Source organism: Galleria mellonella, unplaced genomic scaffold (assembly GCF_026898425.1).
Source record: "Galleria mellonella isolate WM207_F2 unplaced genomic scaffold, CSIRO_AGI_GalMel_v1 utg96, whole genome shotgun sequence".
NCBI lineage: Eukaryota > Metazoa > Arthropoda > Insecta > Lepidoptera > Pyralidae > Galleria > Galleria mellonella.
Genome location: NW_026442179.1, coordinates 708,607 through 728,931, shown reverse-complemented (window position 1 = coordinate 728,931; position 20,325 = coordinate 708,607). Strand labels below are relative to the sequence as shown.

General features: G+C 32.5%; 1 protein-coding gene across 4 annotated transcripts in view; it reads left to right on the top strand.

Annotated features, from left to right (window-relative positions):
• LOC113509147 (protein scalloped) overlaps positions 1-20,325 on the top strand; it is a 94,580-nt gene that overhangs the window by 46,535 nt on the left and 27,720 nt on the right. For all 4 annotated transcript variants that reach the window (XM_026892449.3, XM_026892451.3, XM_026892453.3 and 1 more), the window contains one exon: positions 19,790-19,920. In XM_026892449.3, the coding sequence (XP_026748250.2) occupies positions 19,790-19,920 (131 nt within the window). The remainder of the gene's footprint in view (positions 1-19,789; positions 19,921-20,325) is intronic.

Below are 20,325 nucleotides of genomic sequence, written 5' to 3'. Positions count from 1 at the left end.
TTCGGAATGATGATTACAAAATGAGACGAGTACACTTACACACAAGTAGGAATCCCTTTTCATTGATTTCATTCATGTTTTCCTTTATCCTTAACGTGGAAACAGTATATTCATTGTGAAAGGTCAATGTTTAATGCACCAACTTTCAACCTTCCTTAATACATAATATAATATTATTATGACGTTAATAACCACATTCATTTACTTTCAGTTGTTCTCCAAATTATAGTAGTGCTTTTTATTATACGTATACATATATTTTTATTATCATAATAATAAGAAATATTTTATACCACGGACTTTATCCGCTTAATCAAGATGTATTAATTGATCGGCATAAAACCAGTCTTAGTCCTTTTCTATCCCCAATATTATGTGTTTATCAAATATCATGTCGATTAATTTATCCGTTAAGAAGACATGATGTAATAAATTATCAAAAAGACTCTAATTCATATTTGTAACACTCTTATTTTATTTATTATTATTTATTTATCAATAATTAATAATAAAAAGTTATGTGCGTGTATCATGTACCGAAGGTTATATATGCCTGCATTTGATCGTGCTGCGCCGTCATAGCCGCTCGTTTTCTAATTACCCCTGCTTCTAACTTATTGAGCAATGCAAATCTAAGTTAGCCTCTTACCTTAGTAAGAGATACTTATATCTCTTCCATATATGTCTCTTCCAGAAAATCTTAAAGAAAATGTGTGTATGTATTGGTAAGCATCTTAAGACATACACAGACACTCGTATAACTAATTTGCAAACGCTTAAAAGAATGAAAAATATTTATATTTGACATTTATGTGTTTAATTTAATAAATAATTATTTATTTAGCATTCTTTTAAAAGAGTTTATATACCTTTATGTCTCACAATCAAAAACCTGTAACCACATTAGTGTATCCGCAAGTAATGTTTGCCACAAAGCCATGTTTTTTATTATTTCAATGCTCTATTGTAAGGTTGGAATTCAGCTAATCGTCGCCGGCAACATTTTACACACGGCGAGATTCTTGGTGCAGTAAATGAGTGTAATTTAACCAGCCGCGAAGCCTTGGTTGAAAGCCTACTACGCCGTTGATAATACGTTAATAACATCCTCAATTTATAAGATTCAATGACCCGTTTGATTCTAAAAACCATGATTTAAAGCATGTGTTATTTATCGATTAGCATATAAAATTTCATTTGAAATGTAAATTCTTACGTCACACCTGCTACTTACTTCGTTGCCTATATATTCTAATATTTGAAATATAATTAAAATATTTTAGTTAAAAGTAAGAGATATTCAATATTTATATAACAATAAATGCAAAAATTTTATTGGCCTTTATTTATTTTTTAAGGGAAAACGCCGCCTGGTATTTGTTAATAGTAGACCGATATCATCTTATGTTTTGACCTTTGCCTATTAGTGGAATATTAGTGAGTTATTATAATAAGAAAGACTTCTATTTACACTTATAAAAATTTTGGTTTTAGAGTGTAATTAAAATTTTATATAATTATCAATATGAATAAAACAGTTACTTGTAAATTTTATTCAAACATAAAATACACGTTGAAGTCTTTTACGAGTTATAATAATAATAGGAGAACAATTTAAACTCGTAACATTTTGTTTTTTCAGATTTTGGTTTATCTAATAGTTGTTTGAAAGCGGTCAAGCTATAAAGTAGTACAAACGGAAAAGTGATGATAATTAGAAGTTATATGTACATTTATAGATAAGTTATTTTTACTGATATTGTTTATTACTTAAAATATATATATATACAAGCTATTAAATAATTTCTTGTTACTAAATACCTAATTATAAATGTAACAATTTTTTGTGTGTGTGTATACATATTTATCTTTGTATTCGTCTTCCAAGATGCTTTGCATACAGAACCAAACTTTGCAAGCAAATTTTGAATAGGTACTTACGATTGGAAATGAAATTCACTATATTTAATATGAAGTGCCTATTCTAATATGAGCAGAACTAGCGATGGTGTCAGACCGTTCAGGTTTTCCATTGCAGTTAACATAGATACCTAGATTTTTATCTTGTTAGAATGGTTTCGAGTTGACAGTCAGATGGTATCAAGTCAATCTGATAATGAATCTTCATAAGATCTGAGTATAAGTACCTACAGATAAATATTAGTTTATGGATAAACTTTGCTTCTTAAGCAAGACTACTTTTTGTACCTACTTATATCTATGGCAATTCGTAACCGATTTTGATGTTTTTTTAATTAGAAAATTTATAGAAATTTTATCGAAATTAAAACTTCTTTTTTAACAAAATACTGTCAATTTAACTTTGCCACGGTTTTCCTTTTCTTTTTTCCTTTTCTTTGTTCCTTTTCTTTTTTCTGAAGTATATGCTTCAAAATATAAGATTTCTTCGTAATTAAGAATGCGCATATAATATCTCTGGTATTGCAGGTATCTATAGGCTACAGTAACCGTTTACCATCAGACTACATATCTGCTTATGTATAACTGGCCAACAAGAAGTTGTCATGTTTTAAAAATTATAGAGCTGCTTGTTTGTTTTTTTCGCGACTTTTAAGGTATAAAATAATTAATAAAATTGTAAATTGTGGGGTCGCATGGCTACATGTTCTAGTCGCCTATGCCAGTATCATCGTGCAGGTGTTATCGTATCGCTGCCGCCCACACCAAGTAAATCACCGAACGCTGGCCGCCCGCGCCGCCGGCACTACACCGCGCTGCAATCTATGCAAATCGCGAATTCAAACTTATTGCTCTCGACTCCTTTCCAAATGCATACTAAATATGGCCATACCGGGTCTTGTTAAATTACTCCCAAAAAATTTTTCGATTCGTTTTTTTTTTTGCGTTAGGTGATTAAGTCACCAATTCTAAACCGACTTTCACATTTGATTTTGGAAACGATAGGGCTAGCACCCGTTTTCATCCATTTCAATTTTGTCACAATTTCAGCTGTCGTTTTTTTATGAAACAAACGGTTTGTCGTTAAATAAAATCTATATGTAAACTCACATTAATTACCATCTAAAGTATCCAGGCAACATTTCCTTCTTTGTTGTGTATGTTTAAAATTAAAATCACTTTTTTGCGGAGTGATATAATACTTGTTCACTTAAAGTGCTTTCGGTGCCAATTTGTGAATGAAATATTCTATATACGGTTGCGTTCGTACGCTTGTTGAACACCCATACCTCATGTATTTTGTTATACAAATTTATAGCCTATAAAAGTTTTATTATTATCAGAAATGATATCTAGCATAATTTCGTGACTAGACTTTGTGAAACTTGAAACTTGTTAGTTTGGATCTTAGTTTTGATTTTATAATCAAATTTTTAGTCTGTGCAGTAATTGATAAAATTAATTAATATTTTTCACTAGAGACTCCAGTATGGGATTTTTAAAAAATGGTACATTAAGGTTTCTTTAGGGTTGGCGACCTGTACGCGACACCCTTAGTGTTGCAGGCGTCCATAGACTACATAACGGTTTACCATCGGATGGGCTGTAAGCTTAAACGCCACCTTCATGGTATAAAAAAAAATTAAAACTGGCATGATAATCATTTAGAATATTCTAATGTAATATGCTAATTTAGGGTTACTCTCTCAATTTCATCTAAACATATTCAATTATTTAGCCGTAGATTCATAACCGAAAATAACACTGACTCATTTCCACATTATATTAGACAAATATTTGCCATATATTAGATAGATAAATAAATACTGTAAGTAAACGTCTGCTTACTTATCTTACATGTTACTTTTTTATTACATTTGCAGAGTATATTAGTCACTTTCCTGTAACAGTTACACATTTATTTTTTCGCCTTGTTATGTTTTAATGTACAGATATCATTATCATCACAACTTTTTAAATGTAATCCTAATTATCAATATATATTTATATACGAAGGTCCCCTTACAAATTAGTACTTTGTATAATATTCCCATGGCGTTCTCGGAATAAGAATGTAACTAGAGATGTTGCTTCCATTCTTCCGCATAGACACTCGCATTGCGATCCAATTATACTTGATACCGTCAAGAAATATTACTACACAGCTTTACTAAGCAAGATAATTACTGTGAGAATCACATACGAACGACACCGCTGACCAAATATGGCGGCAAACATGTTGTATTTTCTATTGATTTCCTGTATTAGTTACATTTTGCTTTGTTATGGGTGTTTATTAATCGTTGACATCAGTTACCTACATATTACTTGCAATACAAAATAATGGGTAAATAAGTTATTACATACATATAAAACTAGATTCATCTAGTTAATTTTAAACGTTCACGTTGTTAGCACATATTTTTCTTGCAATTTTTTATCGCATTAAGTCCCGATAATGTATTTAAATTGAGATTCATCTATTTATTTACTATTAAACTTTTTCAAAGTTGGTCCGCGTAAAAATTAACTATACTCACGTATGTTTTGTACGTCTTAATCCAAAAGATCAATCAATGTGCTATATTTTATTCAAATACGTGTACCCGTCTCTAATAAAGCTAAATCTGTTGAAAATAATATTCAGGCCATAAATTCTTCTCTTCTACCATTTTATTACATACTAGCGATCTAGCACGACTTTACACGGGTGAACAGATGTTTCAAAATTTATATATAGCCTATATTACTCACTTACAGTGTAGCTTTCTATAAATAAAAGAATTTTTAAACTTGGTTCAGTAGTTTTTGAGTTTATCCATTTGTAACAAACAATCAAATTTTTCCTCTTTATAGTTTTAGTATAGACATAGTAGTTTCTACTCGCAACTTCATAACCAGATAAATAATGTCCCTTTATATATTATACCAAAGTTTGTGATAATTGGGTAATCGTTGTAATGCTAACAGGTAACTGTCATTTAAGAAAACTCACTTTCACGTTTATAATTATATTGATAATAGTTGATAATTTTAGATTAAATACAATTTTCTAGAAGTAAACAATATTAGAATTGCATCTTACTTCGACTAAATGGTCACTGAACTTCACGAACAGTCGGTAGCAATTGTCTCCCGCCACAACAGGCAGCTGCGTCTGCTCCAATCGCCCTGACCGTTAGCATCGCTAATTACACTATCCACCGTCACTTTACGACCTTACACCATCCACACATAAAACAAACAATTACACATAGCTCCTCTCCGTATACTGGTTTAGCTAAATGAAGCGTATCAAGCTATTGGATACTAGAACGGCTCTATATAGCTTAAACGATTTCAAAGCACTCAAGACGTTCCAAACAAACTTGTTGCACGCTAAGAGCGTACCTAGCATACTCATAAACTTAGTTAAACCCACTGACGGTAACATTGCAGGCTTCAATGCAGTTCGAATTAATTCGATTATCAGCGCACCTTGATCTCGCTAAAGCTCTCAGATTCCCTTCATTAAATGCACTAATAAGTCTACAGTGTTACGAATTAAGTGTATGACGTAAATTGGGTCTCCGTATACATTATGTAAAATCTCAATATTAATTATTAATCTCAATATTCTATTCACTACGAAGCTTTTAAAATATTTACATTTAACTCTTACTCAATATTCAGACAGCGGACGTTCCGAACTCACGCACTGTATTGGAAGTTGGTCATGAATTCATTGTTTTTGACGTAGTCGTGTGATATTGAACCACAATAGGAAAGAGTTCAGGTCACGTTTGAATTCTCTACGACCGGAGAATAATAAAGTTCAAATATCATAAACTGAATGGCACGAGTTTTTGGAATTCTTCCACTTACAAATAACTCGCCTGTTATATGAACGTAATATTTAATTGTTGGCTATATTTATTAGTGGATTAATATTAGAAAATTATATTGTATAAATTTTAACAATATAGTTATAATTACTAATAATAAAATGGAACTAATATTAACTAGCGATTCGGTCCGGCTTTGTACGGGTAGATAGAATTTTCATAAAAAATGTATAGCTTATATTATTCGATGATTAATGTAACTTTCTATAGGTGAGAGAAATTTTAAAATCGGCTTTCCAGTTTATCCAATACATACAAACAATCAAATCTTTCCTTTTTATAATATTACTATTAAAAAGCCCATTACCTTGCTATTTATCAATATATATAAAATAAAAAAAAAAACTTTTTAGGTGTCTCATAAATAGAAACTAGAATAACAATATTAATTTATTATAAGTAATGGATATTAAAAATATAAGATGCGCATTAAAGAAAGCAATAGGGGAACATCAGGACAACTAGGACAGTTCTTTTAGTGGTTTCTTTCCTTAAGAAAATAAAAAGATAATATATGAATAAATCTATTCGATATATTATACTTCGTTTATTGCAATAATGCTACCGTTTACTAGTCGGTACTTACATACACTATGTATTTCGAAGCGTAAGGCATTGGATGCACCGGACCTACATAGCCGTCGTAGTGTGGCCGGCGGCTATCGTATCTGTTACGTCAGATCCTTGTATATCGTGACTCGTGACTACCCGATTGTGAATTCAATGAATAACTAGAATTCCCGTGACATTTTTATTCAGTTATTCCTCTACTCTCTTTAAGGACCCGTTTTCAACCGACCTCAAAAAAGCAGGAGGTTATCAATTCAGTTATATTCCTTTTTTTGTATTTGTTATCACAGATCTTCATCATTTAGAAACCGATTTGGAAAATTCTTTTTTTTTTTATCTGATAGCATACAGTCAAATTTGTTCCTTAGAAATTTTATCAAAATCAGCGTAGTAGTAGTTAGTTTTTATATCAAAATTATTGGTTTTTATATTAAAATAACTGGCTTTTCTATAATTGATACTAATTCTTAAATTATGATTATATAAAAAATAGTGATTACATTTTTTAAAATTATAAAATGAGCATTTAATGAATAATTAATTTAATCTTAAAAACTAGTAGCAATGTGCATAAATAGATAATCTTAATAAGATTTATGGCTCGCATAAAACTGCAACAGGCTGTTCAGTGACCTTTCAAACACAATCAACGTCTATTGGCGCAATTAATTGCTTCATAACGATGACAGACAAATTAAAGCAAACAGATGGACAGCACTGCAAGGTACTTTGAGCTCTATAGTATATATTGCAAATTGCGATAGCTGTAAAGTTTTAGAGTCCCTTGACAAAAAGGTTTAGTTTATTTTTGAAAAGGTTACAATATATAAAATATTTGTATTTCATGATGAATTTCCTCTAATAATTTTATTTGTAAAAACCAGAAATCAATAGAGGTAAGAAAACGTTTATTTGTAAATTCTAATCACACAATTACATACATGGAAATTAAAATTAAATAAGTACTAAGTGAGTAATTGATTACTAACAATAAAAAATTATTTAATAATAATATAAAGAATATTAGCTGAAACTTTGTGAGATAATTATTAAAAATAACAATTTTATTCTTTACAGGAATTATTGTGTATTAGAATCGCCAAAACAATCGAGATCAAGTAAAAACGGTGGATAATAGACTGTTGTCATTCATAATTTATGTTCGTAATAATTGCTATTCTAAGATATTGATACTATTGTAAGATTATTATAAAATAATAATCATTTTACTAATAACTAATGATAAAGTATGAATCTTTAAAGTATCCGTAGCAAAATTAATAAAGTCCTTTTTTATTTATGACAAGGGAGGCAAACGAGCATGTGGTTCACCTGATAATAAGTGATTATCGCCGCCCATATTCACCCGCCACATTAATATTCTTTTCTTGAACGTTTCAATTTCGTATTGTATGATAATAAAATTCATCAGCTGATATTAATTCCAATAATTCTCTTGAACATTTCCCCTGATATATGCGATAAATGACACTGACAAAGTTAACAATTCTCTAATAATTTGCTAAATTTTCTATAACCAATTAGCAAATGTTCAATTCTCGATAATCTTACATAATTATGTTTGTATTTCGAGATCTAATATTGTTTCGATGCGTTTGTGCAATGAACTACTCGGAGGCTTATTTCACAGTGAATGCATTCAGCCCAACACACGGCCTACCGGGAGTTCTTATCTGTCTAGTTGCACGTTCCGCGCTGGCGCCTCGCCTCCTATTTACGCCATACGAAAGTAATCTGTGTGCACCTGTTTTGCGAAATCTAATGAATCATCGACAATCTATATATTAAAATCAATTACAACTTCATTAGAATATTTAATTACACGTTACAATTTTTTTTATTAGTATAACTTGTTTTCACAATCGAGCAAGTTGTAACTTGCACACTTATTAATTTAAGAGTTGGACATCTATAACTACCTTCATTCCAAAGTATACGTTCAAGATAAATACATTACTACCTCCAGAAATCAAGATCTAAATTGACCTGATTTTTAATCAGAAATACTGGCAGTCTCGTAGAATCGCCTTGTTTAAATTTTAATCCTTGAAAACTATACTTCATTATTATCTATTTCTCAATCTTGTGGTCTATCAACTTTATATTCAGGCATTAAGCGAGCGTCGCGTCGGTTGGCCGTCGGTATACGACGATATTTACATATAAGCCGGTGTTCCCGCGCTCATTCATAGCCCGCTTTAGCACACTGATTTATCGCCTTAATTTCATAAGTATCTCTTTGTTACCATGCCTTATATCACGTTTGAGTAATATTGCGCCTTTATTGGAGACGCCCGAAAAGGCCATTTTGGGACTTTACGCCGATAACTTTGCTGTACGGTCAATAATTTCATTTTATACCTTGTTTCTAGTGTACTACTCATGTTTGTGGGATAGTAACAGCTGTTATAAGACCCTTAATATATTATTTATAGTCCATTATTTCAGTGTAAGTAATATAGTTCCAACCTCACGGCAGGCAGGTTTTACTGCTTTAATCTCGATTGTCTCTGAAGGAAAATTTACACTACGAGTATTATTACCATAACAGTTTTGTAATCTACTTATATTAAACTTTGAGCCAATTCTAAAATGTTACGTCTAAACATTTCTCTAAAATTTACTAATATTAGAGATAGTACGAATAAATAATGATATAAAACAGTTTGTTTTGATCCTATCAAATCTTTATGTATCATTATATCCTAAATTTAAAAATATAAAGATAGATTTTATAGAAAGACATATAGGATCAACTATTTTCAATTAATTGTATAATTGACTAATAAGATAAGCGTTCATTTAATAGACTTTCAATACATCGGACCCAGGAATAATGAGGAATAGTCCATATTTCATTAAACGTTTTGAAACTTTCAGGTCACTCAACGAGCAACTTTAATATGGCATGATAATTTTTTCGTACCTCCATATCTATCCCTTAAACTATCCCATTTATGATTACAGTTTTAAGCATATTAATTATTAATTATTTTATAACTTTTTGCTCGCTACTTTGTACTCTTGATTCCAGAAGTAGGAAAACTAAGCAGTGTACCACTTCTATATGATGTTTTTGTTTTTTACAAAATGTTCAAAAATTATTATTTTAACCTCTGTTAATCTTATTAATACACGTCATATAAATTTTGTTAAATATCTCCAAAGTTCATACATCGTATAGTTACAATTTTATTATATTCGTAAGACATAAATCATCGTCATCAATTTATACATTACTGATATTACAAATGTATATCGCTTTCATACGAGGCTTGACGGCGTTGAAACGACGAGGATACACGAATGTTTTTGTTTTTCTCATATTGTAAGACGATCGTGGACATTTGCCACGAGTACTCTGCAATCCGAGTCTTATTTCGCAGCTGGCGAAGTGACCACGGTGATTCACTTGCACTATGTATATTTAACACTTCTATTCTATCTTACGTTTAAAGTTGATATTCCTATGAAATGTAAAAGCAGATACATCCTTACACTTGGCAACACTACGAGTTGGCAGGCATATTGTATGAGTCACCAGCGTGAGCTCCCATGATTATCTACGTTGACGCGATTACTTCATTTGCTTTAAACTCGAGAAAATATTGGCGCCAGCCCTTTCTTAATACAGAGGTGATCGTATTTCTTGGAATTTTATTCATGTATCCAAAAGAAAGGGATTGTTAAACTACTAAAAATGAAGATTTGAAGAATGCTATCTGTACTCAACTCCTTGTCATTGCCAAATCTAAACTTGTGATAATTTATTGATCAATGGATAAGGTTTACATGTCGGTGTTGATACCAGTAATTTTGTCACAGTTGAAATTGCTGTTTTCTTTATTTTTCTCTTTTCAAATTGGTATTTTTGTTTCATTATTGTTTTAGATTGATGTCGCCATGTGGTCTCGGCATAGAATAGGTCACACCTTCCTTTCTCGTGGATGTCGTAAGTGACGACTAAGGGCAATTTAATGATCGAGAGATAGGCAACAATGTCCCTTAATATTAAAATATCACCGAAGCCTGCCTGCAATTACTAACTCGCCAACCAAACATAGTAACTACTGTACTGCAGTGGGCAGACGGCTGATATGATGATTGATCTTGACGGATTGTTTATAAATTTGTGTGATACAAATATTTTTAAAAATACTCTTTTAATCCTCTCACGTTTTCCCATTTTTCATTCACGTAGCCTTATTTTCCATTTTCTTCGTTTCATTGCCCTTGAATTTATTTATGATAAAACATGTGGTAGAATGCCTATATATGTATGTACATAAATATACAAGACTAATATACTGAAACGTGAATGACTAACCGTCATTTATGATTACTTAGCATAATTATTATGATGGTGCTGACACTGCGCGGTGTGGTGTGATGCTGACGCGACCGACTGGCCGGACTCTCGCGTAGTGTTGTCAACGTTATTATGAGTTAATCGATAGCTTTTTCCAAAAATACTTAATATTTATTAACCTATCAATATTTAGTTTAAATCAATATGAATATATAGCATAGTCGGATTACTTTCAATGGATACTATTATATAGATTAATTAACCGATTATATCTTATTCAATTATTATCGATAAGTTGTTAATAATTAATTAATCGTTCATAATTATATTTTTTTATTCATTTTCTTTTATTTCTTTTTTTTTTGCATTAATTTGTTTGTATCTATATCTGTTATTTGTGTGCTGTGTTAAAAGTTGACAGCCCACTTTATTGAAAGTGATAACCACTTTCCCCTAATACCCCTCAAGCTTTGTTTCGATCATTGTAATACATACATGTACGAGATATTGTTTGCTACGTTATTTGTGGGCTCAATCAAACTATCGCTTTATAATCGACACCCGGCTATCATTATGCAACACTACTCTCGCGACAATGCCCCAGCGGCCTGCACTCGCAGCCAGCGTGGACGTGCGTACAGAGAGCCACGTGGCCGCTGCTCGCTCTATGTGCGCACGTATGTACATACATCAGTTTGTAAACATTCACACCTTCTGATAAACATCTTTATGAGTACACAGCGACCGCACGCGCACGTAATAATACTATTCAATTTCTCCATTTAATAATATCTCCGCTTATATCCCAGAGTATTAATAAAGGCCCACTGCCCTATATTTCTATAGCAAATAGCGAGAGGCGGGTTGACTATTGAATAATTAATAGAACGGGGGCGACGAAATTCAAGTCAAAGAGGTCGTACAGGCTTGTTATTGATTTGATAAGTTGTGTCTATATATGTTTACGACATACACGTATACCTATTCGTCATTGTACTAACTCTATTATAAACTTCCCATTGTGTAAATCAGTAGATGAATTGATAATTAAATATTAAAAACATAATGACATTAAAACTAAAAAATGTGTATGACTATGTAAAAGTTAACAAGACTATATAACTAGTTGTATCCTACGACTTCGCACGTGGCCGTATCGTGATGTTGAATAGTATATAACCTTCCTCAAGAAAGAGTCATCAGAACCAATTTTTGTTTTTGATTTGGATTGAACTGGACAATACTAAAATGATAACATGCATGATGGATCAGCACTCTGCCTTCTGTCAGTCTAATTTGTATTAATTATAGAAATGAAATCGCCGTGTGGTCCCGGTATAGAATAGGCCACCTCTTCCTTTCTCTTGGATGTCGTAAGAGTAGACTAAGGGAAGGCAAGGGATGGACAGCAGTGTTCTTCTTAAAACATCTCTAAAAGCCTCATTGCGGTTGCCAACCCGCCTGCCAAGCGTGGAAACTAAATGATGGTATAATCGTTACAGCGTGCTAGGTTTTTTTTAAATATTCATTATCTAAATGAAAACGAGCTTATGCTTACCTATGTTAAATTAAAAATGCGTTAAAAGCATACAACTGACCTTTTTCAAACAAAATGTACGGTAACCGCACGGTGTGGGCCGATTTGAGCTACGTGGAACAGCGGACGGTCGAAAATTAATTAACATACTTTGGTGCGCAACCCTCGCCGGCCGACGCACAGGTGGCCGGGCAGACCCCGGGACCCACCCCGGCCCCTGTCCACTGATATGGAAATTATTTCTCTATCTATCCGCATGGTGAACTGTCACGGTGCCGATTTTTATTTTTATTACACAAATTAACGGTAACATTGACATTTATTACTATACAAAAAGAAAAGAAAAAAGGAGAACTAAAGCATCTGCTTGAGTTTTTTACGCTCTGCGTGTCAGCTGTTGACAAGTTAGGAGGAAAAAGTAATAAAACGCAATTAAAACTTACAGATTCAACAAATTATTTGATTATGAACAGTGGTTGTGCAGAAAAGTCTAATTTTATGTTTTGAGGCGATCTTGTTGTGACGTTGTTATAATGTAGAGAATTTAATTAGAAAAACCTGTTATTGGCCACACTATATTATAAAATAGTTTAGTTTTTTATACGCTGTTGGTTTTTTTTTTTTATTGAAAATAAATAAATAAGAAAGTGTCTCTTAAATTTTTTTTTCCCTAGATTCGTATTCAAGATCAAAATACTTTTATTATAGTAATATATGTAGCTAATTATAAAATACACATAAAATAAAATAAAAAAACATCATATGGTGAACACTGTCATTGCTTTATTTCATTAGTTCTAACTAGACTGTTCAAAATATAACATTACATATTATTACATATGTGTATAATGCTATTGGATAGATGTTTGATACTCTTTCACTCAAAAACTACTAAATGGATTTGAATTTTGAAATTTGGTACGTAGGCAGGTTATGTTATAATAACTTTGTACGTAGAATACTTTACGTATGTGCTTACTGATTCGCGCAGACGAAACCGCGAAATGCATCTAATAACTTAAATAAATATATTCGTATAACTTAAAAGGAAAAAAGTAGACTCGCTGACGATCATAGTGAGTGGCAAGAGCTCCACCGGCAAGAACGCAGCTCTTAAATAGGAATAAATAATAAATAAAAAAAAAAAAGAATCTCAATCGAGAGTATTAGGCAACACCAAATAAATAAGAAAGTCAAAATCAAAATAACAAATCTTTTTATGTCTATCACGGACAGTTTAGTGAAACCTAATCGTTTTTGTCTACTTCTTTGGAAAGTAACCTCAAACGAGAAGAATGAATAATAAATTCGACTGTTAATCATTTCAAATTACTCTTTTTTTAGAATTTATTATATATTTAAAGACATAGATACTTCAAAATACAAAATGTAAAGGATAACAGAAACATGATATGGCATATATGGCAGATATGTGTTAAATACATAAACACTAGAATGAGTACAATACAATTAAAATGCAAAGGAGATTTGCCATAAACCATTACTTCCATAATGTTCACAAGGGACACGCGATACGGACGTGCGGTATAGCATTAAATTACGGGAATTATTCCGTTGTTGATGTTAAAAAATGCATTCCTGTAACAGGAATAGCGTGCGGTTATATGCCGCACTTAGAACACATTACCGCTACTCACACGACATTTCCAAAAAGAAATCACATTAGTTAGTTAAACTGAAGTGGCAGTGTTAGTCCTATATACAACTATAGTACAGAGTTGGCTCTTTCTGATATCAATACTTGAAGGCCCGTTGCACAGGAAGATTTCTGACATTGCTTCCTATAAGGTTACTTTGCCTGTCCCTAAAACAACTGAGAATACCACAAAGGAATTACGTACAGAGTAATTAATACATAAAAAAGTTAATAATACGGCAAAATTGAGGGTTGCTGGCCAGTTAAAGAGACGGTATATATAATTTCCGTTCGGGACGACAAAGATGCTTAATCTATCACCACTGGTTTCTGTGATACATACTAGACATATTAGATACCACTTCCCAGTTAAAGCACTAGTTAAAAAGCTGAAACTTTGTTATGCATAGCTTCCTATGTGGTAATACTGCGCGATAGGTGACTTCAGTTGTAGAAGAACTTTCCTGTTATAACCGTAATACAAATTCCTTGACAAAGTAGATACATTTAGCACTAAAGTAATAAATTTGGTTTACTCAGCAACACTCTTGTAACAATTCTATTAAATTTATAAAAATAAAAAACTTTAAGGTGATAATTTGTAATGCAGGTGTTACATCTGGTTTGAAATTATCGTTGACACTAACAAGAACTCCAATTTAACAAACAATGCATATTATATATCAGTATACTCATAAAATGAATATATTAATTTGCATGTTTACGTCATAAATGCCGTTTGTAAATTTACATTGATTTACACAGTTTACCTATTTACAAGGCATTATTAATATATGTGCAAAATTCTACGAAATGATTTCATTAAACGTACCGTCGTAATATAAAGTCCGTTCATCTATTACTTATTTTAATATGTTAATTGTCATGTAGTCTTGGTATCTAAAGGCAGCGAATAGTGTTACAAACAAATGAACTGAATCTAAAAAAAATTGTTGCTAGTAACGTGACAGTAATCACAGAATACTGTGTCCCGCATTTAATTTTTAAATTTAGATTAATCTACCAATACAGAATAATAATGGGCACAGAATAATTATGTATGTAAAATCTATAGGTGGACACTTACCATTAAAGATATCCGTGTTCAAAAATCTTTTAATCAAGGTCATAGGCAATTCGTAAAAAATATATAGCACTATGGCCTTATTTACTTTGTCTGCCTATTTCTTTATTAACTACTCGTATAATCTTTTGGTATATAACATCAGAACGCTCTGTATGTTCTAAATCTATAAATAAATACGTTGTACCTTTTGTACCACCCACTTGAATGCGATGTTATAACCGATCTGGAGGAGCTTACGCTAGTTCTATTTCAGCTTACAATATTACTGTGATATAATCGGTACAATAAAATTGTGTAGGTTTGTAAATTTTTGTGTTAAAATTGATCATTCGTGTATATTAATTTAATGTCGTCATACGGATAAAAAAAAAATAGCAAAGTAAATTTTACACAAATACGAGTACTTACACAATGAATTAGTTTAGATTTATTAATTTTGTTAAGATTGGAATCGGTTCATTGCTTAAACAATTCAAAAGTAAACTCTTTCGCTTTAAAAATATACGTAATCATCAAAATCTAATCTAGCTGTCGATTAAAAAAGGGTAAGTATTTATTAAGGCATAACGTTTTATTGTTTGCGCTTCATAGGGTCGTATGTTCTTTTGATAGAATGCGCAAGCGAAGATGCAAAATCCCGACGCAAATAGCTGGTTAGAACGACCGACCCCACCGCTGTGAAGCGAGGGTCTCACTTATTACGGACACTTGTCATATCAACACAATGAGCGGCGGCACCCGCGATGCTTTATTATTTTAATTATTGCACGTTCACGATGCGCCCTTTGTGCCGACTGCGAACTCCGACCGCATCTAGGGTTGCCAAATTTGAATAGGAAATATTTTTCTCCCTTGCTTAAAATATGATGTATGATGCAGTTAGAGTGACCCTTGAATCATCCTAGAATCAGTATGATATCGCATAAAAGAATTTAGAACAAGTTTGTCTTGGCAGTTTTGTGATAGATCAGGACTTGAGAATAAATTTATTTGACGACTATGAATAGAATTAAATGTTTCTCGATGCCCACAATATAATTTATTCATACTTGTAAAATATCAAAAATGAAACAATGTATAATATAATCATTTCCTGCTTTAGAAGGAAGCCTGACAACCCTGCTGGCAGACTGTGGCCGTTTGAATTAGTCACTCCTGAATTGTCCTAATTGAAGATCCTTCAAATTAGTGTTCCGCTAAATATAACTATTACAGCACATTATGTTACTGGCTAATTTTGTTTGATAAGTAAAGTACTAATTGTTGATGATTTCATAGTATTACAGTACGAAGATGTCTAAACTAGAATCAAGTTAATCCCAATAATTATAAATAGATGTGGGTTTGAAAGTGTTTATTGCTTATTCACGTTTAAACCAATATCTAGACGGTCTGAATTAACATAAAATCATATTAATAATGTCTGTATTACCGGATGGATTAGTCAGTTATTAATGTGCTAAACGTAATACTATTTGTTACGACGCGCTATTTGAAACCAATATGGCAAGAGGCATATCTACTGGATTATCTCAGGTTGAATTTTTAGCTGTGGTTAAAAACACCGGAATTTAGGTTGAAGCCTATAGATAAAGAATTAAAGCAATAAACCACAACGACCTAACGCTACATATTAATTAATTGATACGAGGTTCTTATGATTTTAACAGGTGCTTTTTATACTGTCAGTGGAAACATATAATTTAGATGTTTCAAGCAGGCTTAGCTGTTAGTAGATAAAAAAATATATAACTCAGTCGAGTAATGGGACAAGACATAAATGGTGCTAAAAAGTGAATGTCATATAAGAGCAGCTTGCTCACGAACAATGCATTGACGACAACAAATGAGAATTAATTGCAACAAATGATCATAGACAATAATCGTACCTACATCTTTAAGTATATGGCACGAAAATTATATACCTACACTATATTTAGCATTAATAATAGAACCTGCCTTAATTGTATTAATTTTTTTTTAATTACATTATTTTTTATCTGTTCTGAATACTTTAAGCTGTTTAAGAACTTGAAATAGGCAAATTCCTAACATTTTATGGTTCTTATCGGTGGCTACTTAGTACTTTTATGCCTATTTTATGGTCTTATTTAGCTTCTCCTTATTTTTAATTGTTTGCTATTTATTGCGAAACCAAACAGTTTCCTTTTTAAGGTATAGACGTTTCTCTGGAAAACACGAGGTATGGTAGAAATAGGATTTTATAAAGTAGCAAGTCGCGTCTCCAAGACGGGCCGCTGCATACTTTACTCTCTCCACTCTGGATCCGATCTTCATAAAGAAATTCTCCGTTTTGATATTATATTTATATTGTAAACGTTTCGTACCTGCATATTTCTAACAGTAAATATGAAAATTTCCGGAATGCCTACGACCTCGCCTCTCGGATCTCGGGGAAACAAAGCGTATTTTGTATTAAGAAAATGTTTGTTTAAATTTTTCGCCTCAAATTGAGTTTTTAAGATTCAACCTAGGACTATTTGTATTTATAATAAACTAGACGTCGTCGATGACTTTGGCCGTTAGTTTTCAATTCTTAATTTTTATTTAAATCGCTTTGAGATTTCAAGCCATTTCTCTACTAATCAAGCACCCAACTAACGTAATTAGACCGACCATAAAAATAATACCCAATTTCATTCATATAATAACTATACAGATGTAATAAATTACTTTAGTGTTTATAAGATAATGTCACGTCGAGTAGAATAAAAAATTAGGGTAAAAAACCTTTAGTGTAAGAAATCTTGCGTGAAGATAATAGATGTATTATTAGTATGTAATGCAACCTATTTATTTGGTTACAATAACTATGGCTGAACATCCTGGTAAATCAATAGCCCGACGAGTTCAGGGGGGTTAATAATAGGAATTTTCCACGCGGTCCTTTCTGGAATTTACCGTAGTTAATTCCTGGTGAATTCGTTTTTCGGTTTCCTGTCTTTATAGTTACTTTTCGTCCCTTGCTAGTACCCCATCAACGTCATGTAATAACGCAGATGGAGGTAAGATTTTTCTTCATTAAAAAACCTAACGAGCTCTGAGAACTTTATCGGAATGAAATTTATAAACCATAGCAACATGAAAACAATTATCCGCAGAACGAAATCTCTGCTTTGCTTACATTGACGTATTAGTGTATCGTAACGGCCACGATGTGATTGGAAGTTTACAAGCGGGCATCCGACATGGTAAACAAACAAACCGCTTGACGTCAGAACAGCGAGAGTAGAATCAAATTGTATGCACGTTACCTTGTTGCACACTGCTATTGGGCCATTTCATGATGTTTGTGTAATTTAATTAATAATGTAAACATAATTGTTTTAATTTATTATTAATATTACTAGTTCTTATCCACGTTTTCAGGGTGGAAAGGGATTGTTAGTAATGAGATTTAATAGCCTCATTGCTAGCAATACACCCTATCAGGTCGAACTCCACGCGGTTCCTCCTGAAAACCATAGTGATTCATTCTTGTTCAATTGGTCACTATGGGCCAATTGACCTGCCTTCATCCTCCCCTGTCACCCTTTACTGGTGCTCTGCCAGCATATACCGATATTACCGCGGGCGGGTTACTATTCCATCTTCACCCATTAAATACCCACGTTTTCATCCATGAGACTAATAGAATATATTAATTGATCGAGGAAAAAAATAACCTATGTATTTCTCAATCCTACGTTGTACTTGTTGTAATGTACCTATACTCATTTTCGTATTTTTAATATTCGTAACGGATTTTAATAATATAGTCATACTTCATCCTTAAAAGGGTATTAATAAAATAGAAATCATTGCACCCTCTTAAGGGAATGGTCTCACTACGTGTGTGGTTTTCATTTCTACTGCAGACACGAGTCTATGAGTTCATAATGTAGGTAGTCATATATTTAGCTATTCTAATAAAGTAATGGTAACTTCACCTAAAACCTGTCAAAATCACTAGACTTTAAATAAAAACCACTGCATTGAAATCGATCTATACGTTTTGAAACTACGATGCCACCAGCAAACTTCAAACTTTGTCACGTTAACACTCCTCTTTTTGTGAATTCGGAGTGAACAAAATAACACCTTATTTATGTCCGCAAAATAACACTTGGTTGGAATCGGCTAAACTAAATACTTGTAACTACTAAACAAATAGAAACTTAATATTGGTATTTTATTTATAAATTTAAGTCTAGTAAGATTGTTAAATTTGTAACGATGTTAAAATAATTATTGTATATCAAAATGACTGAACAGATATGGGTTAAATTTTATATGGCATATGAATTATTTTCTGAATTAACACAAGGTACTTTTTATCCTAATTCCCATGGGATATAATTAATATATAATGTGAATGTTTGTGAAAATATTAAAACGTTTTTTACTCAATTGAATAAAATTGAATCGCCAACTATTTAAGCGGAACGGTAGTCATGTATAGATAGATATTGCAAATTTACAAATATTTTTTTTCCTAACCTCCTTAATCACTCTTCATTTTTATTCGCGATTTACCCGCAATCTTTTTTTTGTGTTGGATGTTAATGAAATAGTAACCCCGTATGTGCTATCAATATATGCTGGCGGTGAAGGATAACAGGCGAGGATGAAGCAAGTCAAATGAACCATTGTGACGAATTTAACAATAATTAACCACAGTAGTTTCCAGGGGAAACCGCGTGGAGGTCGACTGATAAAGTATACTGCTAGAACTATTAGACCCCATTACCAACAATTCTTTTCTACAGCTAATAGTAAATAACAATATTTTTATTTGTTACAGCGAGCGGCGCGCTCGCAGCCGGCACCATTGCGTCCCCGTGGAGCACGGCGGCCGGCGCGCCCGACACCAACGGCTCGGGCGGTGCCGACGCCAAGCACCTCGACGTTGGTGATGCTAGTGACGATGAAAAGGTATTATAAAAATAAACAATTATGCCTCATAACTACAATCAGAGACGTTCGTCGACTGTAATCGATGTAACGAACTTAACACTCGACATGAACACTTTTTGCCTACATTACATTCACCTATAGATAGATATTTTACGCGATGAAAATAGAATGATAATGTCACCTGTGCTATAGGTATACTCTGCCAAGGTACGAATGAAAAATGATTGATGATGAAGAAGTCAGATCGTTTGACCTATCGTGACATCCACGTGGTCGCTTCTGCAAGAGAAAAAAAGAGAAGTCTACGTAGTCCGTTTGCAGAGGGGACCACGTGAAGGTGGACATGACAGGGTATATTGTTAGCAACGATACCGCTGATCTTTCATTGTTTTTGAGATCCATAGTTCTTAACACATAAGAGAT